At 37.2% G+C, this 24,366-nt stretch overlaps 1 protein-coding gene across 1 annotated transcript in view; it reads right to left on the bottom strand.

The window, feature by feature from the left end:
• Positions 1-3,417: 3,417 nt before the first annotated feature.
• abcc4 (ATP-binding cassette, sub-family C (CFTR/MRP), member 4) overlaps positions 3,418-24,366 on the bottom strand; it is a 70,152-nt gene continuing 49,203 nt past the window's right edge. The window contains exons 21-30 of the mRNA XM_056459422.1: positions 18,624-18,774; positions 18,385-18,504; positions 18,200-18,310; positions 17,376-17,476; positions 15,487-15,678; positions 15,152-15,397; positions 11,219-11,391; positions 10,654-10,759; positions 8,822-8,956; positions 3,418-5,104 (exon numbers count right to left, since the gene is read on the bottom strand). Of these exons, the coding sequence (XP_056315397.1) occupies positions 5,015-5,104; positions 8,822-8,956; positions 10,654-10,759; positions 11,219-11,391; positions 15,152-15,397; positions 15,487-15,678; positions 17,376-17,476; positions 18,200-18,310; positions 18,385-18,504; positions 18,624-18,774 (1,425 nt within the window). The 3' untranslated portion in view covers positions 3,418-5,014. The remainder of the gene's footprint in view (positions 5,105-8,821; positions 8,957-10,653; positions 10,760-11,218; positions 11,392-15,151; positions 15,398-15,486; positions 15,679-17,375; positions 17,477-18,199; positions 18,311-18,384; positions 18,505-18,623; positions 18,775-24,366) is intronic.

Below are 24,366 nucleotides of genomic sequence, written 5' to 3'. Positions count from 1 at the left end.
ATTCATGCCAGAGTGCCACGGAAAAAGTGATTGACAGCCAGGTGGTAATGTGTGTGTAACTTATCTTTATTTATTTATGGTTTGGTTATGGGTAAAACAAAGACCATGCCGGTCAGGTAGTTGAAACGGTAACGTTAGGCTACAAATAATTAATTCATTATGAATAATTCTTGTGTGCTCTCAAATAAACACTGCTGAAGTGTGTTTTAGTGCGTTTATGTAACGAGTATGACTCCAACATTTATTAGATTTGCGAGGAATATTTATGAATGTCTCCAATAGACCTACAGAGCGGTATTAATGCGTCCTAAAGTAAAGTGAAATGGTTATAAACTCCGGCAAAATAAAGTCATTGTACTGTAGAACCACAGACTGTCATTGTACTGTAGAACTACAGACCTTTATCTATAAATAAAGTATAATTATGAAAACCATGTTCATCATAACTGAAAGCTACGCCGTGTTTGCTCGCCTCACGCACCAGTCAGTCAGTCAGCACGTCACCTTAAAGGGTTAAACAAATAACACACAGCACTATTATGATTAAAGAAAAGTTTGCGCTGTTATAATTCACTTACCTTTTTAATACGTTTCGCTGTGATTATAACCCGCTATTTAAAAAAAAAAATCGGCTGAATGTTTTGAATGAGAAGCTGTAATGTAGCCGTGGCGGGATGAATTTTTGTGTGGCGCCCCGCCATGGAAGAATGAATGTAGCGGGAACCTTGCATCGTCCATCACGATGTTTCAGATTAGACATCGTACGATGCCAAATTGGTCGACATCACCCAACCCTACTGTGGAACCCATCATTTTTTAGTGTAGTAAGGGCTACACTAAAAAAATTATTTTGCTGCTTCTTCAAACTACTTATTTAATGTCAGTTGAACTAAATCAATTCTTAATTTATTTTTTTTGGGGGGGGGGGGGGGGGGGGGGGGGGACATAAAACCTAATTGTTTTATGTTCAATCCACTTAAATTTGTACAAATGATTAAATTAACTTAATGAAATTGTGTTGGTACAAAATGAAGAAATTACATGGAACCCTGCATTTCTTTGTGTATTTAGAAAAAGAATCATTTGATGATAAAAAACTCCATTTAATGATCCAAGTGCAAAAAACTAAATGAACACCTTTTGAAATCCTTCAAACACCTAAGTTTTACACATTTATCAGCAAAACCTATTTGACTGTTTTAAATATAACACAATTTGTACGATCACGTTATTTTTTAATTTAACGAGATTTTTAGAAACGAATAAAAAAACTCAAGCCACAGTTTCTGCAGGTTTCATCAAGTCAAATACCCTGAGCCAACAATTAAAAAACAACTGCTGATAAAGTACAAAATAATCATCTTTTTCTTTGTTAAGGAGATTTACAGGACAGTTGACGAAAATTAAGGCAAATATGCTATTGAAATCTCTTCAGATGAATGAAAACACTGCTTTTAGGCCCTTTTTTTTTATTAACAAATGTGATAAGACTTCTGAGTGGAATAACCTACATGGCGTTTAACAGAAAAATATCGTAACGTAAAATATAAATTTAACAATGATTAATTTAATATAGTGTATATATTCAAATTGCTCATATTTGCATTGATTTTCTTCATGCTAATTAACGAGTTTGGCGGTTTCCTGAGGTAAATATGGAACGACATTTCTGTTTACAAGCTCTGTTGTCGCTATTGTTTGAATTCAGTGATTACACGAGAAGTCGTACCGTTTCTTTCAACATACCTTCTAATGTTCATTGATGTTTTTGTTTTAGTAAACCGATTCCACGTCGTCCATCTTGATTTCCTCCGCCCTCTCACTGACGCCTGATACCCGGATCCCGCTTTTAATCACTGATATAGAAATGTGATAAGACGGTCTTAAAACACACTAGCTTTATCCCAGTATATATGCGGTCTTTTGTGATTTTGTCCAACACGATTATTTTGACTGTACACAGATACAAATCGGACAGGATGACATACGCAAATGTAATATAGCAACATTTATCAACATTTCAACTTCCGGTTTCATTCACTTCAATGGATTCTTAACCATATAAATCATCTGGATTAATGCAGAAGTATTCCAATTGAGCTGTTATTACACGTAATGCAATAAAATTGTTTTTTTTTTTTTATTTATATATTTGACATTACATATTGTGGACCAAACTTTGTTTTTGGCTGGGTAAAGTGAACGTACACTGTAAAAACAAAAATATATATTGCTGTCCTAAATTGTTTAGTTGAATCAAATGAACTTTTCTAGTCATCTCAACGTACAGTCAAATAATGAGCAAGATCAGTCAAATATTAAGTTAAACTTTGTATAACTAAAAAAATTAAGTTGAAACCCTGATTAACTTGTTAAAATAAAGTAAAAAAATACATTTGTTGCTATGACTTTTGTCAATGTTATTTACAGTGTATGAGATCAGTGGTTCCCAAAGTGGTGGTCAGGACCCCCTGGGACCAGGTTAAACTTTGACAACCTTAATGGCACTCTAATTCATTAAATATGATATGATAGATATTTGACATTAATGTTAAATTAAATTAATAAATGACTATTAATAAAGTATTATTATTAGATTGGTGCATTTTTGCGTTGTCAATGTGCTCAGGTTTCTATAGGCCTATAGTTGTGTGTGCAACGTTTATATATTTATAACCACCGTCGAGACAAATGGGGTCGCGAGTCACTGGCATTGTTATTTGGGGGTCGTGGGCTTAAAAGTTTGGCAATTGCTGTATTAGATCATGCTGGCATGGATGCCAATAATCCAATTTTAATATGATTAAGAGTCTACTATGTAAACAGTTATTTTTGATTAATTTAATCCGATTAAGATCATAACTGAACTAAACAGAAATCAGATTAAGACATGTGGAGTATGTCGATTTTAGTCACATTATTGAAGTGCAGTACAGATATGCAAACACTGCAATCAAACAATTTTCATCGTGCAGGATTTTCACACACACACGGCTGCCTGACACTATTCTCCGTATCTATCGAGTCAATGAAGGACTACAGACACCTGCATTGTGAAATGCAGATTTTTTTTTTCCATACGGCGTGCGTGATCAAACTCCATTAAAACTCCATTCTTTCAGCAGTTAAAACTCGCATCCAAGATCTCGTTAGTCATGGGGGCATGCATGAAATGTTCCTGAATGAAAGTGAAAGTGCCAAACTGCAGTTAAAGTCGACAAATTAAAAATGAAACACCCAAAATTACAGTGGAGATGTGGATGGCGTGGAGACGCAATGATGTTAATCAATCTATGTGCTATAACATGTAAAACGGGATCATGAAAGAAACATTCAAAAAGCAACTCCTGTAAACACTTTAAAAATATTATTGTCAGTAGACGTAGTCAATGATAACAAAAAAAAGACCAAACCATATTCTGTGTGATTCAAAGTGGTTTAATCCCAAAATAACAACTTGATATTATAGGACAATTGCAACCATGTTTAACAAATAAAACACAAACATACACTTATGACACTTATGAACAGGAAACACTGATTGTTCCAACCAGCAGAAATCATGCAGCCATTTTAAACGGAACACAACAGACAGGATATGACGACAAACATTTAACTTAATTTAACGGTAAAAAAAAGTTGAATTCAGAGGTAAAAAATAGCTTTTGGGCTGAACTGAATTCAACAATAATAGGAATAGCAATTTTGATGGATACTGCAACTTTCTTTTCTCCTTTTCATAAAAGGAAACAAACTGAAAATGAATAAAACCATAAAATAATACAAAACAATCTGCAGCAGAGGAAAGAAAACTCACTCAACATCCCTTTCATTCGCTCAGTTCCAAATTCACTAAACAAAACTATAAAAATATTATATATTTATAATGTATATTATATATAACTTTTTATTTAAGTAGAACGGGTATAACATTAAAATTAAGGGGTACATTAAACACAAATGTAGGTTCAATTTGGTTTGCATCGCACACAAACTTTGTGTCAAACACTAAGACACACTATATTCAATAGAAAACATGGTAACACTTTATTTTGATGGTCCATTTGAGTATTAGTAGACTGTCTGATACTCCTGCTAAACAGACAATTAACTGACTATAAGAAACATGTCAACTTACACTAACCCCAACCTAACAGTCTACTTATAATCTAATGAGAATTAGTTGACATGTAGATGCAGTGTGACTTAATTCAACAAACGGACCATCAAAATAAAGTGTGACCTAAAACAAGTTACACAACGATTGTTTTCCAGCAAATACAGTATTTTCTGTAGGCTCTCTGAAACTTTTTTTTTTAAGGCAGACGGAGTGTCGTAATGAAAATTAATAACATTAATAAATAAATAAACAAATAAAGAGCCCTCTCAGCACAGCGATACTTCACCCCAAAATGAAAATTCTGTCATTATTGCTAAATGTTTCAATTTTCCTCCTTCTGTTGACCATAAAAGCAGATATTCAGAAAAAAAGGCAGTATGAAAAATGTAAATTAAACTTTTTGGTTTTCAACATTTTTCAAAATATCTTCTTTCATTTTTCACAGAAAAAAACCTCACACGGGTTTCGAATGACAATGGAGTGGTTATTTTGGTGTGAACTATTTATAACGGTTTTAATTGCTGCTGTTAGAGTTAGAGCGTTTTAGGTTCATGCACTATAAAGGCACCAACAAAACGAAACAAATCTAGCTTCATTTGAGCAAAGGCAAGCATATCTTTGGCCAAAAACAGTCCTGATACTACACTTACGCATTAAGGCACATATTAATAAGCATAACGTACAGTGGTGTACAGTACAATCTCCACTGAACTGGAGAAATGCTGGTGTCGAAGTTTACCTGCAGCCCTGTCCTCTCTGGCGTGTACATTCATGCACGTGTCTTTGGCTCCGTTCAGCCGGGTTTCTTTGGTGAAGAAATTGTGCCTGTTGTCCTGCGCAGGAGGAGGATTTTGGGGAAGCTGTGCCCCGTTTACATCAGGCACTTCCAGGCTATTATAAAGCCGTCTCGAATATAATCAAACTGCCATCTCCTGTGGTGGCAAAACCATTGAGCTGGTGGGCTGGACTGCGGTTCGTGTATGCCTGGAAATGAAAAGAGTGAATGAGAACAAAACAAATACACAACAACAACACAATGACACTGCAAATACTACAGCCAATGGCCAACCAGCAAAACAAGAGTTTTTTGGTGGCTCAGTTGTTAGAACTGTCGCCTCACAGCAAGAAGGTCACTGGTTCGAGACCCGGCTCAGTCAGTTGGCATTTTTGTATGGAGTTTATTTATTTGTGCTTGCATGGGTTTCCTCTGGGTGCTCTGGTTTCCCCCACACTCTCAGAAATAAAGGTACACGAGTTGTCACTGGGGTGGTACCTTTCCAAAAAGTACACATTTGTACTTGAAGGGTTCATGTTGGTACCTCAAAAGTATATATTAGTACCTACAAATTTTAAGAGGAACACTTTTGTACTTTTTAGGTACCAATATGTACCCTTAAGGTATTAATATGGATCTTTTAGGTACAAATTTGTACCATTTGAAAAGGTACCACCTCGGTGACAACTCTTGTACCTTTATTTCTGAGAGTGCACAGTCCATAGACATGGTATAGGTGAATTGGGTAAACTAAACTGGCAATAGTGTATGAGTGTGTGTGTGTGTGTGTGAATGAGAGTATATGGGTGTTTCCCAGCACTGGGTTGTGGCTGGAAGGGTATCCGCTGTGTAAAACATATGCCGGAATAGTTAGTGATTCATTCCGCTGTGGCGACCCCTGATGAATAAGAGACTAAGCCGAAGGAAAAAGAATGAATATTAATAAATATATTGTATTAATAATGTTAAGAAATAGTGTATGGTTTATTCTTTGGACTAGACACTTCTGTGTTGCAGCTTTAAATATACTCTACTGTTTTTTTGGAAATAGTCTCATTTTACAAGTCTCCTACAGTTAAACAGTTGAGTTTTACCATTTTTGAATACATTCAGCTGATCTCAGGGGTCTGGCAAAAGCACTTATAGCTTACCTTGGCATAGATAATTAAATCCGATTAGACCATTAGCATCTTACTCAAAAACTTAAACAAAACAAAAAAAAGTTTAGACAATTTTCCCATTTCACTACAGAAGAGTCAGGCTTTAAATAGGAAAATTATCAAAACTCAGTTTGAGCAAGATGGAAATGGTAATGGTGATGGTAAACCTCACTCCTCTGACCACCAAAGGTGCTCTAGCGACAGACACAAGAGGCCATGGTCTTTAGATTCCTTGTTAGAGCAACAGACTCCCATGCGAAGAGTCGCCAGTTCAATCCCAGCTCGGAGCGGGTAGGGTTTTGTAGGACCAGCGGGGTTACATGAGCATGTTGAAACAGCATCCGAAGGTGAAAGAGACAAATCTGATTGGACAACCTGAATCAAACTCTTCCAGGCCACAGTTACAGTGTTTAAGGGTCAAAGTTGACATTGTCATCAGCAATATAACATTCATTCATTCATTTTCTTTTCGGCTTAGTCCCTTTATTAATCTGGGGTCGCCACAGCGGAATGAACCGCCAACTTATCCAGCATAGGTTTTACGCAGCGGACGTCCTTTCAGCTGCAACCTATCACTGGGAAACTCATACACACTCATTCACATGTATACATACACTATGGACAATTTAGCCTACCCAATTCACCTGTACTGCATGTTTTTGGACTGTGGGGGAAACCGGAGCACCTGGAGGAAACCCGCGCGAATGCAAACTCCACACAGAAACGCCAACTGACCCAGCCGAGGCTCGAACCTACTGCGCCACCGAGTCGCCAGCAATTTAACAGTGTGTTGAATTATTTAAAAGAATAATGCACATCTGAGGTGGTGATGCATGACCTATGACTTAAAGCAGAGTGGCTGTTACAGTACATCTCAGATGTGCATTATTTTCTAATAATTTAATGGCCTGTCATCAATCACTCACTTAAATGTACAGTTAACACCAAAAGACCATGTTTAGATGTTGTATTTCAAGACCTTTGTCAGTTTTTTGTCCTCAAATGGCTTCTGTGTGTGGAACTAGTTTCTTTGTCATCTCATCTAAAGCCTTTTATTTTGTTTTGATTAGATTTTTTTTGGCATGAAATAACTAAAATCATTCAGCATAGTGACATAAAACTGTAATGCAGACAAAACCGCAAGTAAATACGCATCTTAGAATGTTCATCAGCCAATCAGAATCAGGCACTCAATAGCGCCATAGTAAAAATACTATTATGGCACCTGATTGTCTGACACAATCTCACGGCAATTCGTAACTTTTTGATTTAGTGGGTTGTTCGTATGAATTCGTACAATCACATTCGTACGATTTGCTTACCCCCAATGATGGTTAGGTTGGGTGCCATTTTAAATATTGGGGTTGGGTGTCTTTTTAAAATCAGACATTTTCGTACAATTGAACTTGTACGAATTCATACAAATTAGCCACCGAATTGGCAAAACGTAAAATAGTAGCGTTTCCTTGCGAGATCAGGCTAGACTGTCCAGTTCAAACCAATATGCTCACAAAAAAGTAATCTAAAAGTAATCCAAATGCATTCCAATTACATTACTAACAGAAATTCTCACAATTTAATTTTCCAATCTGTAACGTATGACAAAATTGTAAGTAATCTACTCAGCGTTGTGTATATGACCCTTTAATTAGACCTGGAACAGGATGAAAGGCGTCACTCTTTTCCCAAACCTTCCTGGACAATGCTTTTCTAAACACAGGGGACGGAACACAGCGAGCCTGAATGGAAGCAAAAATCCCCCCTCATTTAATATCATTATTATGCAGTAATCAAAACCTCTCATTGTATTTAAAAGCACCCATGGCTAACAATGAGCGTAAAGACAAAAAACGAAGAAAAAGCACCTGGTGTTCGGTCCCCCCCACAACCCCCGCAGATACACAGAGGAAAAAAAAAGTCCCAACAACACAAAGCATGGCCGACAAACAGTTGGCCACACTATCAGATATACTCTCAATTGAGGCAGCATTGAGAGCGCACAAAGGCGGAGTGGTCTAATATCAGGTAGATGTGTGTTTGAAAGGCCCGGCGGTCAGCTCCAGAGGGCCCGGTGCGTGGTATGAGCTCACCGGCTGAAGGAGGTGGAGAGGAACCCGATCCGGAGGGAGAACAACATGCCGCTGAGGAGGGGAAACTAATACTGACTGACAGCACAAAGGCCTGGGCTCTTTGAAACGCGGCGTATTGTGGGTTTCTGGCACAGGTACATGTGCCACATATTCAGCCACACGGACGGGATGCTTCACATACAGTTGAAGTCAGAATTATTAGCCCCCCCTGTATATCTAATTTCTGTTTAAAGGGAAGACGACTTCTTTCTAAGCATTATTAATTTCTAATAACTTTTTTTTTTCTTTGGCATGATAACAGACATAATATTTTACTAGATATTTTTTAAGATACTAGTATTCCGATTAAAGTGCAATTTAAAGGCTTAATTAGGTTAATTAGGCAAGGTAATTGTGCAAGTTATTGTATAATGATGGTTTGTTCTGTAGCCAATCGAAAAAAATATTGCTCAAGGGCTAACACTGCTTTTATTCTAGCCAAAATAAAACAAATAAGACTTTCTCCAGAAGAAAAAATATTATAGGAAATACTTGCTCTGCTAAACATAGTTTGGGCAATACTTAAAAAATGAGACAAAAAATCCAAAGGAGGATAATAATTCTGACTTCAACTGTAGGTATTAAACTGTCCCAGGGGTCAGTGTGTGCTTTAGTGGATGTCCGGTGATCTGCTCACCTGTTTGGCCGTCTGTAGCAGAGACGCCGCTTCTGCTTTTCCCGTCTGTTGCACCATCTTATAAAAGATCCCGCTTTGGTTCTGTAGGAGAACGTGTGGGGCATCATATTCGTGGATCCGACCGGCATCTAGAACCTGCAAGAAAAATCAAATCAGATTTTCGGGTTGGGATCTGATTATTTTCTAAAACTACTTTCATTCCTAAATGGACCTGGCAATCGATGGCTGTCATGCAGCTTATATACATAAAAAAAACTAATGGTAGTATTTAATGTTGTTTTTATGTCAATTTTGAGCTTTGGGGCTCCTGTTTTCAATATACACTTTTAGAAGCTCCATGATTTAAAAAGATCATATATTTGATGGAAGAATACACAGATTTTGAATGATATAAGAGTCTGAAATGATGTAAATGATGACAGAACATGGATAACCTTACCATGGATATTATTTTTCAATTAAAACCATATGTTTTATAATGAGTGATTCATAATTTGTATAATTAATGACTCATTAATGAGTGAGTGTGCGGTTACTATTGCATAGTGTTACATTTGTCCCTTTTCAATGCGAATTTTGTTTTGAATTTTGTTAAAAACTTTTAAAATATTGTGTATGACTCCCATGAGCTTGAAGGACTGCATCCATACATCTCTGCAAAGACTCAAATAACGGTCACACTTTATTTTCATGGTTTGTTTGTTGAATTTAAGTTACATTGCATCTACATGCTAACTAATTCTTATAAGATAATAAGTAGACTGTTAGGTTGGGGTTAGGGTTGTGAATGTCATACATTTTTTTTATTTATATAGCACTATTAAACACAACCAAAGGTTGACCAATGTGCTGAACAATACATGGGGCTCGGGTTAGGGTTAGTGTAAGTTGAGATGTACTTGCAACGTTTCTTATAGTCAGTTAAATGTCTGTATCAACAGATATTAGCAGACAGTCTACTAATACTCAAATGGATCATCAAAATAAAGTGTTACCCAAATCACTTAATAATAAAGTCATCTGGAATGGCAAAGAAAACGTTCTTGCAGGACTCCCAGAGTTCATCAAGATTCTTTGGATTCACCTTCAATGCCTCCTCCATCTTACCCTACACATGCTCAATAATGCTCATGTTCATGCTGGCCAATCCTGGAGCACCTTGACCTTTGCTTTCTGGAACTTTTATGTAGAGGCTGAAGTATGAGAAGGAGCGCTATCCTCCTGAAGAATTTGCCCTCTCCTGTGGTTTGTAATGTAATGGGCAGCAAAAATTACTTGATACCTCAGGCTATTGTTGTTGCCATCCACTCTGCAGATCTCTCGCATGGCCCCATACTGAATGCAACCCCAAACCATGATTTTTCCTTCACCAAACTTGACTGATTACTGTGAGAATCTTGGGTCCATGCGGGTTCCAATAGGTCTTCTGCAGTATTTGTGATGATTGGGATGCAGTTCAACAGAGGATTCATCTGAACAATCTACCTTTATTTTATATAATAAGTTATTATTTGTTGCTCTTACAACTGTGATCCACGACAAGACTACATCAAGAAATGTACACACACTGCTTAAAGAGTTTTATAATATGCAAGAGTATTTGTTTCTTGAAAAAAATAAGTCTGTGAGGTATCATACATGGATGTGTCTCAGAAATATAATTGATATAATTTTTAAAAAAATCTACAAATGTTAAAATGTTTTAATCTTAATTTATTAAAAATATAAATGATTTGTTTTACCTCACTCTCTATTTTATTTTTTTGTTCCAGACACTAAAAAGGTCAAAATGGACCTGCACACATTATAACATAGATCTCTCTAGAACTCACCAGGATGCGGTCACTGTCTATGATAGTGTTGAGTCTGTGTGCGATGGTGAGGACTGTGCATTCCTTAAACTTATCACGGATGGTTTTCTGGATCAGCTCATCTGTCCTGTAGAAACACACAACACACATCGTAATGTTTTTCTTGTAAGTGCAGCTACCGCCATTTTACAGTAACTTCAGGTCTCTATCACTTCTATTCATTGTTTTGAGCAGTCTTTAACTGCTAGTTATGCAGATAATATCACAAACTGGAGATTCTAACAGTATTTAAAAACCAATAAACTGACATCAACAGAGAAGAAACACCACTCCAAACGTGAATGTGATGTATTTTTATTTAATGCCATGTCAGCAACAAAGGCTCCTCCACACACAACAAACTTTTTTGCAAGAATATTTTGCAAGGATTATTAATTATTAAAATGAAAATAAATAAATTAAAATAAACATTGTACATTTGATTTAACACAGACTTTAATTTGGAAGTCTGACACATGCATTTCTTTATTGCTAAGTAAGGTGGGCAGTCATCTATATTTATTTGTAAAGGCCCTGAGGGACTCACCGAGGGTCCACATTTGCTGTGGCTTCATCGATGATGAGAACGCGATTCTTCCTCAGGATGGCTCTGGCCAGACAGACGAGCTGCCGTTGACCCACGCTGAAGTTCGATCCAGACTCAGCCAGTTCTGTCTCCAATTTTCCAGGCAGTTCCTCCACAGCCGCCTTCAGCTGGACCTTTGAGCACAGAGTCACTCCATCAGCTGGACTTTGACATCACTTAATAACTGCATTACATCTACAATCGCAATGCAAGTCTATTGGGCAAACGTTCACATTACAAAAACAAATCTTTAGTCTTGTTGTAAGAGATCAAGCTTGGGTCAGCCATGTGGAGAGTGGTAAATCCATGTCACAGATGTGGTGCAATTAAATGTGGAGGAACCAATTTGGGTGTAAACACATTTTATGCTTTTTTTTAAGGCTTTTAAGACTAATTTAGCAAATGATGTCAGGGATTGTCATTTTTTGCCAAACAAATTCTTTTTACATAAAATGTTTACTTGGAGCACATCCTGTTTTATTCATTTTGTTTATGGTTCTCTGATGTTAGCTAATGTTTATATGACATTCAGATTATCAAATAAAATATTTAAATTTGGGGCTGTATGGTGGCATAGTGGCTAGCACTGTTGCCTCACAGCAAGAAGGTCGCTGGTTTGAGTCCCGGCTGGACCATTTGGCATTTCTGTTTGGAGTTTGCATGTTATTCCTATGTTTGTGTGGGTTTCCTCCGGTTGCTCTGGTTTCCTGCAGAGTCCAAAGACATGCGCTATAGGTGAATTGTATAAACTAAATAGGCCGTAGTATATGAGAGACTGTGTGAATGAGTGTGTATGGGTGATTCCCAGGACTGGGTTGTGGCTGAAAGGGCATACGCTGCGTAAAACATATGCCAGAATAGTCGGCGGTTCATTCCGCTGTGGCAACCTCTGAAATAGAGACTAAGTCAAAAGAAATTTAATGAATTATTAATGATTATTTTAATTTGACATGAAATTAAAATATTTGCTCACGTAATAACATGCGTAAAAACAAGCTAAAAGCCATATTTTTCAGATACTTTGGTGTAAACGAAGCCTTTATAATCATAAACGTGTAAAGGAGAACTGACAAAAACATAAGCATGTTTTCACTTCTGTTTGATAGGGGGCAATATTACGCATCTTTCTTAAATACATAATAATCAAATCAAGAGAAGCAGAAACAAGTGCTAAAAGCATTGCTTTCACAAGCTAGCATGAACATAAATCAAAAGTTTTAATGTAAAGTCAAGCACAGAAAGAGGTTCATGACTGGGTTCACTTGGTAAATCCCCTGACATTATTAACTGTGTTCACGATTTCTTTAAAAGCTGAAAATAACAAATTATTAAAGAGTGTTACATTTTGTGTTTGGCCAATCACAATGCACCAAGTCAGCTGGCCAATCACAATGCACTGCGTGAGATGGCCAATCAGATCACCATGAGCTTTCAAGAAGAAAGTGTTTTGTAGAAACAAATTCACCCAGAGCTTTACTCAACCAATGTTTTTTGCACATTATACAGACATCTCAAGTTGGGAAAAGTCATTTCTGGGGGAGACAGAGATGATTTGCGGGAGGTTGCGGGAGAGTGGGTGCCTGAAGAGGAAGGGGGGGGGTGGGTGTTTTGATAGGGGTGATGGTGCCCGACGTATCTGAAGAGCGGTGGGGGCGTGTGCGCGCGACGTATCTGAAGAGCGGTGGGGGCGTATGCGTGCTGTGTACCTGAATAGCGGTGGGGGTGAGTTGTGCGCGATGTACCTGAAGAGCTGAGAGGGATGCAGTGTGCAACGTATTTAAGGGCCGTGCGCGAGACGTGCGATTTTCGTGAGATTATCATTCAATTGCGGGCATCCGGGAGTCTCTGTGCATTTACGGGAGACTTCCAGGAGATCTGGGATGTCTGCATTATAACATGTTAACATATTCTAGCTTTGATATACTAAAATTATAATTAGTTTCTGGGTTTTGGCAGTTTTACCATTTTAGGCTTAGCTTAGCATATATTATTGAATTGGATTAGCACCTCACTCAAAAATGACCAAAGAGTTTCGATAATTGTCCTATTTAAAGCTAGACTCTTCTGTAGTTACAATGTTAGTAAGACTAGAATATGGCTATAAGAACTACAGAACAGTCAATCTTTAAAAATTGAAACTTTATTTATATATTTTGAGCGAGATGCTAATGGTCTAATCCGTTTCAATGATGTATGCTAAGCTAAGCTAAAGTGGTCTATTAGACTGAGATAAAACTCAATTGTTAAACTAAGAGGAGTTGTAAAATGACCCTATTTCCAAAAAAAGTGGAGTGTTCCTTTAAGACATTTTAGTTGTAATCTTTCTTCATGCTACAATCATTGCTGCACTCTTATTTTGATCACAGTGTTTTTTTTACAAAATACACTCCCGGGCACTTAATTAGGCACACCTTACTAGTACCTTGTTGTCTTTAGAGCTGCCTTAATCCTTCATGGCATAGATTCAACAAGGTAGATTTTGCTCCATATGGACATGATAGCATCACACAGTTGCTGCAGATTTGTCGGCTGTATATCTAGGATGTGACTCTCCGGTTCCACCACGTCCCAAAGGTACTCTATTGGATTGAGCTCTGGTGACTGTGGAGGCCATCTGAGTACAGTGAATTCATTATCATGTTCAAGAAACCAGTCTGAGATGATTCGCACTTTATGACATGGCGCGTTATGTTGGCACAGTTGCTAGGTTAAGCGACAGGTTGAAAATGTCTGTGAATACCCCAGCGAGCTGTTCTGCACATGCTTTGAGGATGCGCCCAGGGATACGGTCTGGTTCAGCAGTCTTACGCACATTAATCCGACTTAGTGCGGTGTAGACTTCTGAGGAGGTGAGTGTGATAGGTGAGTGGTTGGTTGAGGAAGTGATCCTGGTGTAGGGTTCTGTATAGTCTCTTTCAAAGCGGGCATAAAAGTCATTTAGTCATTTAAAAGTCATTACACCACCACCACCAGGCTGAACCGTTGATTCAAGGCAGGATGGATCCATGCTTTTATGTTGTTGATGCCAAATTCTGACCCTACCAGCCGAATGTCGCAGCAGAAATCGAGACTCATCAGACCAGGCAACGTTTTTCCAATCTTCTATTGTCTAATTTTGTTGAGCCTGTGCCAATTGAAGTCTCAGTTTCCTGTTCTTAGCTGACAGGAGTGGCACCCGGTGTGGTCTTCTGCTGCTATAGCCCATCCGCCTCAAGGTTGAACATGTTGTGCGTTCAGAGATGCTCTTCTGCAGACCTCGGATGTAACGAGTGGTTATTTGAGTTACTGTTGCCTTTCTATCAGCTGGAACCAGTCTGGCCATTCTCCTCTGACCTCTGGCATCAACAAGGCATTTGCGCCCACAGAACTGCCGCTCAATGGATATTTTCTCTTTTTCAGACCATTCTCTGTAAACCCTAGAGATGGTTGTGCATGAAAATGCCCGTAGATCAGCAGTTTCTGAAATACTCAGACCAGCCCATCTGCATCAACAACCATGCCACGTTCAAAGTCACATAAATCACCTTTCTTCTCCATTCTGATGCTCGGTTTGAACTGCAGCAGATCGTCTTAACCATGTCTACATGCCTAAATGTATTGAGTTGCTGCCATGTGATTGGCTGATTAGAAATTTACAAAAGAAGTTGGGCGGGTGTACCTAATAAAGTGGCCGGTGAGTGTACGTACGTGTGTTTATATATATATATATATATATATATATATATATATATATATATATATATATATATATATATATATATATATATAATTTTATTATTATTTTTTTCTCCTTTTTTTTTGTTTAAGTGCCAATGTTATTTTGTAAAACAGTATTCCACTAGGATGGAACAGCCACAACTAAAATTCCTTTAAGTTACATCACATGTTGTTTACCTCTTCCAGAGCTTTCCACAAGTCATGGTCCGAGTGCTGGTTGAAGGGGTCCAGGTTCTTCCTCATGGTTCCCGTGAACAGCACAGGATCCTGCGGGATGATGGACATCTTCTGACGGAGGTCATGGAGGCCGATCTCTGAGGTCAACACTCCGTCAACCAGGATTTTTCCTTCTGGCTCTGACAGACGAAACAGAGCTGATATCAGGGAGCTTTTCCCTGCACCAGTCCGTCCAACGATTCCAACCTGATCAATGCAGAACACACACACACATGCAAAAATCAGTTCACACCTGCCGATGGACTCAAGTGAGGCTCTGGAGCTGCTGGACTCACCTTCTCTCTGGGTCTGAACATGGCTGAAATGTTCTTGAGGACGACGGGTCCGTCAGAACTGTAGGAGAAGTTGACCCTGTCAAAGGTTATCAGGCCGCGATTTGGCCAGTCAGAAGAGGGACGTTTTTGAGTTTCCCAAGGTGCTTCACTTTCCAGTTCCGTGTACTCTACTACTCTCTCCACTGACGTCATCTAGAAGAACATCAATCAGAAATCAATTCATGGAAATTTGCACACACGTTAAGGGGATAGGGCAAAAAATGAGAAAAATGTAGTGCTTCCAAATCAAAAGAAGATATTTTGAACAACTGGTAACCATTGACTTGAATAGTAGAGGAAAAAACAAATACTGTGTCAGTCAATGGTTAGCGATTTCAGACGTTTTTCAAAATAACTTCTTTTGTGTTAAACACACAAACAAGTAAAGGATTGAAAATGATGACCGAATTTTCAGTTTTGGGTGAACTATACTTTTGAGAGAGATGCAAAATATGAATGAACAGCTTTGTTTTAAAATCTAGTAAGTTGCCTTGCTAACTACTAAGGCAGTTTCTTTCCATATCATCAGCATTAAAGGGATAGTTCACTAAAAAATGTAAATTAACACTTAATTTTACTCAACCTCAGGCTAAAGACTTTTCTATTTTTAGTAGAACATCAAAGAGGATTTTTAGCAGAAACTGTGGCTCTTGTTGGTTTATAAAATGCAATCAGCGGATGCAGTACTTTTGGCCCGTTTCCACTGAGTGGTACTGTACGGTAGGGTATGCTTTTATGGTCAATTCCACTGTCAAAAGCAAACCATACTGTACGCTTTTCAAAAAAAAAAAAAAAAAACTATTTGGAAAATTTAAAGGGCACCTAGGTTACCCCTTTTTCAGATTCAATATAAGTCTTTTGTGTCTCCAGAATGTGTCTGTAAAGTTTCAGCTCAAAACACCCATCAGATTTTTTATTATACATTTGATTAAATTCTATTTTATACATTTTAGCACCAGGAGGCGGTTTTGGTGTACTGCTCCTTTAAGGCTAGTCCTCCCCACCAACCGTTTCTACATGCCTGTCTGCGTGCTTTAATCTCCTCCCTCGGCTGCGTCAGACAACAGACAGACATAAAAGAAGATCTCACGTAGCGTTTGTGAGAAATACTACAATAAGAACTTTACCAATAAGTTTTTGTTGTAGAGTTGTTACGATGAGTCACACACAATGTTGTTACAAAGTTCACACACACACACACATATATAGACACACACACACAGACAAAGCGCGGAAACGACACGCTCTTTTTGCATGTAAATGTGACAGGCTACAGGTTAATCTCCACTGCTATATGGATATCTGTTATGTTAATGTACAAAATAAACCTGATTTAATGTCCACAAACCAGGATTGAAGCGTCTTCCTTTATAATTGTTCTGACACGCGGCTGTGCTGATGAAGTAAAGCTGAAGTAAATCGCTGTAATCCATTACACACATGCTCTGTTTTAAAACATTTTAAACTTGTAAAACTCACTCTTGATCACATTTGATGATGATTGATGATCCTAGCAAACTCAACAGACCTTTTACTCCCGGTTGCTTTGCGCTCGTCCTCTCTTGTTGATATGATTATACACGTGACTACTGGGACATGTTAATACGCAGCTGTCAATCAATTCGGTGGGCGGGGGGACCGCACTCCTACATCAAGTTGCGTTCGGTCTGAAAACCGCTCCAATTGATCCACCGTTTTTGTGTTGTTAAATTAAAAAAAAAAGGACTGGATGTGTTTATATCACCCCAATATGACAGTCTATACACCATACATGCACATATGTCTGTCCAAACAGCTTGAAAAGTAGATTTTTCACCATAGGTGCCCTTTAATGTGGTTGAAGTACTTACCATGTTCTCCACCTCAGCACTTTGTCTTACACCCCACTGGAACATCCCCATCAGAGTGACGGCATAGGACAATGCCAGGCCCACATCTCCTGCATTCATAGCTGTGAGAAGCAGAAATAAGAGATTCAGCTGGCTGAAAGGGCATACGTTTGCTCCTTTGTTTTTTGGGCTTCCCTTTTTCGTTTTTTCGTGCTTCCCTCTTGTCTGTTTCTGAAAGGATTGGATGTCAGAAGTGCTTCAAAAATCACACGCACGTTGATATCATCAGCTCAAGTTTGTTATTTCAAATATAGACGTACGGCAAACAATCACAAATAGAGCTCTCTGGAGAAAGTGAAACCGCTCACGCTTCTAGACGGCCTCATAAACTACAACAGGACACATGGCAGATTCTGCTCTTCTTAATATGGTCTTCTCTCATGGGTCGCTATTATATGTAGGCTATATATTATTATGGTGTAATGTCTCGGCTGTGTATTTAAAAATAGCGCATCCTTTGTTTTCATTCTCCTGGCTTTGATACCCAAAAAGTGGTACGGTACAGTTCGCTTTTTGGTACATTTTGACAGTGGAAACGGACCACAATTCTTTGAGCACTAACAGTTCCTTTGTATAATTAGCATTTCTTGTGTGTATTGCCTCTTCTCATTGAATCGCTGAATGCCTCCTTTGGACAAAAGCGTTTGTTAAATGACTAAATGACTACATTTTCAAGCCGCTTCAAGCACTTCATCCAAAATCCAAGCACTTCACAAAGCATTATGTGTTTAATATAAGCATTATGTTTTGGTAATAGTGTGTGTGTTTCGAGTTGGATATCTCACTATCTTTAAGAAGAAGACATCCGAATGCTGTGATGGTCACAAACACAGAGCACATCCCATCCAAACGCACCGCAAACCAGCGAGAAGTGGTCAAGAACAGGAACCAGGCCTCTGTAGAAGCAAACATAACATTTCAGACAACACATTTACAATATTAAGGGTTAATCCTGGAAGAAGTAACTGACCTGAATGCAGATCCTGGTGAGCATCAAACGTTTGCTGAAACCTTTCCTCCGCTTTAAAGGCGCGAATGGTCCACAGGCCTTGCAGTGAGGAGGATAGATGGGAGAAAACAGGACTTCGAGCTGTAGAAAAAAACGTAAATACATAAACTTACAGGACGTACAGCAAATATGCTTTGAAGAGTCATTACTGGTGGCGATGTAAGCTTCATGGGTGTCAGGAGAAAACTGGAAACGCTTACTGGTGGATTCGATGCGCTTGACGTCTCGTGATGTCCGCAGGAAGTAGCGGCGCAGGAACAGGAAGCAAATCAACAGGGGAAGAACAGGGATCAGAATCCAAGGGATGACAGAAGATGCAACAGCAATCACGCCGACAATTTGCAGAAACACCTGTCAAATAAGAACAAAAATAAATAAAAAATAAACACAAATAAAATACTAATAAATAATTTTGTTTTTAAAAAGAGAGAGAGACAAGAGATGTCAGGGTTATTATGGCTGAATAAAACTAACACCATAAAACTATAAATCAAACAGAATCAGTTTAAAAAGTTTAATTATTGTATTTCAGCTAGCTTCCAGGGGAATGTTTATTTACTTAATGTTAAATAATATTTAAATTTAGTCTTTAAATTTTGTCTTTTCTTGTTTTACAATCTAAAATGTAAATTGACAATCACACAAACAATAAATAAAAATTACAAATGTTAAATGGCAAAAAACACAACAAAATTAATAAAACTTTAAAAAAAGAAAACAATAATTCACAATATTAAATAAATTATAGCAATTACTCTGTGAAAATGACATAACTGAGATATAATAATACAAATATAATAAATAAATTTAATTATAAATGTTAAATTAGTAAAAAATACAAAAAAAACTAAAAACAAGAATAATTTTAAACATTAATTTAAATATATCAGTTACTGCATTATAATAACATAACTGAGATATAATAATACAAATATAATAAATCAATTACAAATGTTAAAAAGGCAAAAAATACAAAAATTAAAAGCAAAAAATATATAGAATTTAAAACATTAATTTTAATATCAGTTAATCCGTGATAATGACATAACTGTGATGAACATAATACAAATATTATAAATTTATTTAATTACAAATGTTAAAATGGCCAAAAAAATACATTTACAATTAAAATAAAAGAAAAAGGAGTTTAATGATACCACAATGCTAATGACATAACTGAGATATACCATCCACAATTGAAATTAATACAATTTTAAATTAAAATAAATTATGCAAATTATTATTATGCACACAGTGTGTGTGTGTGTGTGTGTGTGTGTGTGTGTGTGTGTGTGTGTGTGTGTGTGTGTGTGTGTGAGAACTGATTTAATTTTAAAATTAAATTATACTAAGGTAATCATTCATCTAGGGCTGTGCGATATGGTAAAAATGCAATCTCGATAATTATTTTCCATATTGAACAATAACGATATATATTTTGATATAAGTTGCTAATGCTTCCTGATTTCAAAGAATAACCCAACAATTACTGAAGCCACAAAAATTAGAGGGTCCATTAAATGGCTTAACATATTTTCAGCCAATACATTTTTGGTGGCTGAAAATTCTGTCCATATTTAATATCAGCACACTTTTAGATTCCCAAAGTTGCACATTTCTGCTGTGTGATTGGCTCTTAGATCAATATAGAGTTAAAAAGTCCAGAGCTTATCATTGTTATTGACATAAATTTTATTGCGATTCGATATAATATAATTTATCGGCCCAGCCCTACATTCATCCATTCATATTTGAAGGAGAAAAAATGTAAACATTTATTCAACTAAATAGGGTGTGCATGACATAAAAACAGACCTTGTGATAATTTTATTTTTCTACATATACTGTACATAAAAAAACACATAAGAATTCATCCAATAATCCCAGTTTTTATAAATTAAAATACAAATGCATTGTCTTTTTAATCCAAATTTGAATATATAATTTAATGCAGTGTTTCTCAACCATGTTCCTGGAGGACCACCAGATCTGCACATTTTCCATGTCTCTTTAACCAAACACATCTGATTCAGATCATCAGCTCATTAGCAGACACTAATAAAGGAGACATCCAAAACATGCAGTGCTGGTGGTCCTCCAGGAACATGGTCGAGAAACACTGATTTAATGTGTTACTTGCAAATTTGTAATTATTTGTGAAATTTACAACAAACTCAGAATAAAAATAAATAAATAAATAAAAATACAAATAAAAAAGTACATCCATCATCAGGTTTTTGATCATGTTGAAAAATGTATCCAACTGATTATTCACAGGCTGCCTTATTAAAATAATTACGAGTTTCTTATGAATATTATAATTGTTTAATAAAAAATTACGAAATAAAACATAAGAAACATTGTCATCCTACTGAACTGGAACTGTATTTCAAAACGATAAAATGCGAAACAAAAATGATCATATTTTCAGTAAAAATGACAGTACTGATATTTACATCTTAATTTTCTTTCATTTTCAAACAGTAAACATCAACCATTTATTTAGAAAATTCCCACTTCACTCTGTATTCTTCTACAAGCCTACAGCTCCTGATATTTAATACGAATATCTCAGTCAATCCAGCTGCTCATGTTTAATACAATCAAATGGCATCCAGTATACAATCAGATATTCACACTTAGCCATATAGTAATACAGGATTTATTTAGATATTATGTTTAGCCACAAAGTGTCCTCCAAATGGGAAGCGAGCGGTAGAAACCCTGCGTCACAGTGGTTTACTGCTGTCTCATTAAATACACTTTGTGGCTTTGGTTGCTTCTTTTAACCACAAACATTTGACAAAGAAGCTGAAAGGGTGCCATTACAGCATGACTCGACACTTTCTGAACCAGATCTCACTCTAATCACCTATAATCCCTAAACCAAGTTAACAACTTAAGGTCAGTGTGCGAATGACCATAGACTAGAGGAACACAACCTGACAAAAGCATTTCTGTGCTGGCGATTTTGGGATTCGCTGTGTAGCAGAGCCTCAAGAACGTCAGAGCGAGCTTTTCTTCCTGTGTGAGCTTCTTTTAGGAAGCCACTCTGGTCTCTTTGTCATTGTGGTCATGTTCAGGTAACGAATGTCAGAATACTGAGCACTGTGTGCGGTTTCATGGAAATAACGCATTATAATAAAATAAATAAATAAATACATTTATTAATTTACAGTCGCAATGGGAGTTTTTCATATGAAACTCATAATTATGTGGCAATACAAACAATGACCTAGAGGTGGATGATATTGCAAAAAAATATATATATAAAATCACGATATCATGTTTCATATCATTCGATATAGATAATTATTGAATATTTTTTAACAATACATTTAGGACTATTAGGATTTTTTTTATATTTAACCACTTTATTTTCTTTTACCAACATTACTAAGGCAATTAGTGTTATAAGTCAAAAACAAAAATATTTAAACAACATATCTGATCTCTATAATAAAATAAACATGATTGTTAAAAAGACTCGATATATAAAATGTTACAAAGTGTGTGCAATGATAAAGTGTAAATGCTTAATCTTTAAGGTGTAAATAATGATACAGTAAACCTCAAACTCTGTCAACAACACAAATTATGATAATCAAATCTGAGATTTCAAGTAAGCTGAGCCCGTTTCCACTGAGTGGTACGGTACGGTACGGTACGCTTTTATGGCTGTTTCCACTGTCAAAAATCATACCGAACCGAACCATACCGTACCACTTTTTGGTCACCCTTTGCACAGGGTATCAAGGGTACCAAAAGGCGGAGCTAGACACGCAGCTGAACGCTATTGGTTTTCTTTCGCTCGCGCAACAAGCCAGAATAAAAACAAAGGAACCGCTGTGTTTTAAATACACAGCTGAGAGATTACACCGTAATAATATATACATATAATAACAAGTCATGGTCGACCCAAGCTCAAACAAACCTTGTCGTCATTTTGATGAACAGCCATTAAGCCAAGAAGAAGAGCAGATTCTTTCCTGTGCGACGTAGTTTTTTACGAGCCAGTCTAAAGCGCGAGCGATTTTGCTTTCTTGCTTGCGCTCGCATACGTGTCAGTATTTGAAATAATGAACTTCTTGAGCTGATGATAATAACGTGCGCTTGATTACTGACATGTGTTTGAAACCCGATCCTTTCAAAATCGGACAAACGCAAGAGTGACGTGTGAAAAAACAAAGGAGAAGCTGGAAAAAACAAAGGAGCTAATTATTTTTTCAGCAAACGTGAACAAACTGCCTTTTTTAACTATTATCTTCACCTTTTGGACTATTATGAATTGGAATTACTTTCTAACAAGAGGTTACATATGCTGCTAAAGATTAAAGACACAGATGAGAAGTTTGCTCTGACTGTGGGCTATATTTCGTGTTGTTTTTGAACCTAAATAAGCACTAAATGTATGCTGTGTGTAGTTTTTCTGTAATTGGTAACATATTGGAGACTGTAAGGGTCTGTATGTGTTCATATATGTTGCATTTATTTATTTATTTTATATAATTGCAGACCTTACAGTAGGCTATTTCACGCTGACATTAATCTGCAGTTATAATCAAATTAAGTTTATAGAAAAGTTAGTAATAAACATTTCTACACAAGTGTTTATGTGTATAAAGCATCTGTTCAGTGAGAAGTGCTTCTCATATGATATGGAACGACCCGTACAGCTTTACTGTAGACATTTTCTCGAGCGAAAATTATATTGACTGAAACTTTCTGTCATACAGCACGCCCACCAAAAGAGTACCGTTGATACCCTTTTAGCAGTGGAAGCCTGATAAAGGTGACCCGTACCGTACTGTACCACTCAGTGGAAACGGGCCATAAAGGAGCTAACCATCATTATTTAGGTACATACTGTACAGCAACATTACAAATTGTGAAGTTGAATGACTACATTAGCCCTATGCTAAAAAATCTTTAAGATGGGGAGCTGGTGGCTGGGACGCACAAGAAAAGAAACCAAAAAGCCACTCTGGTGACATCCTTACACCCTTTTTAATTACAAACTCCTCACTGCTGCTATATGTCACTCATTTTCGCACATGTTGTTATTCTAACCTGAAGTGACAAGCGTGCACGTGGATTCCTTGACCATATTCAATGGGCTTTGCGCCCGCGCTGCCCTGGCGTCTCTCCTAACTAGGTGACCATCAACCATTTTTTCAGAGGATGACAATTTTATGGAGAAAATTAAAAAACTCTGCAGTGTTTGGGTGCAGGTAATTAGTCTGCCGTTATTACTAAAATGTGCATATTCCATACAAAGTGTGAAGCAGATTGGTTAGTTCTACTTACATTAATCTTGGTGTTCTAGCGGCATTCGGAAAAGTTAAGATGTTTTTTAAACTAGGTGCGGCTGGAAAATGCACATGGTTCACGTGCGTGCCGCTTGCACAACATGTGCACGTCGCTCCCATATACACGCTGCGTTGCATACCTCCATTGGAAACTTACACACCAAACTTATTGTCACTGCTTCCAAGCCACATGCTCAGCAGCCACATTTTAATAAAACTTTAGCGCTTCATACTGAAACTTCATCTTTATTTTTTCTGGTATTGACAATAATGTTGGTTCAGTAAATATCGATCCCGATTTTATTGCCCAGCCCTACAATGCGCCTCAAAGTCTCTGCGAAATCAAAATGTACAATGTAAATTTTTCTAGCTCACATTCTTATTCTTAAAGTGAGTAATAAATCTGTGCAATTTTGATAATCTTCAGTTAAAATCTGACCGTTTGCTTTCTCGTTTGGAGTGGCGGTCCTTCTCTGTTGACGTCAACCTGAGGGCTTCCATAGCAACTCTATATCAATAACCTTAACCTACTCCTCTTAACATTAGTTTGCTATGAGACATTAGCTATGTTTCCATCCACCTATTTATATGCGCAATTTGGAAATGCGAAAAAACTTTTGATGGAAATGGCAAA

The sequence above is a fragment of the Danio aesculapii genome, chromosome 6 (genome assembly GCF_903798145.1).
Source record: "Danio aesculapii chromosome 6, fDanAes4.1, whole genome shotgun sequence".
Lineage (NCBI taxonomy): Eukaryota > Metazoa > Chordata > Actinopteri > Cypriniformes > Danionidae > Danio > Danio aesculapii.
Note: the sequence above shows the minus strand (reverse complement) of the source record. Positions and strands in the feature narration are given on the sequence as shown.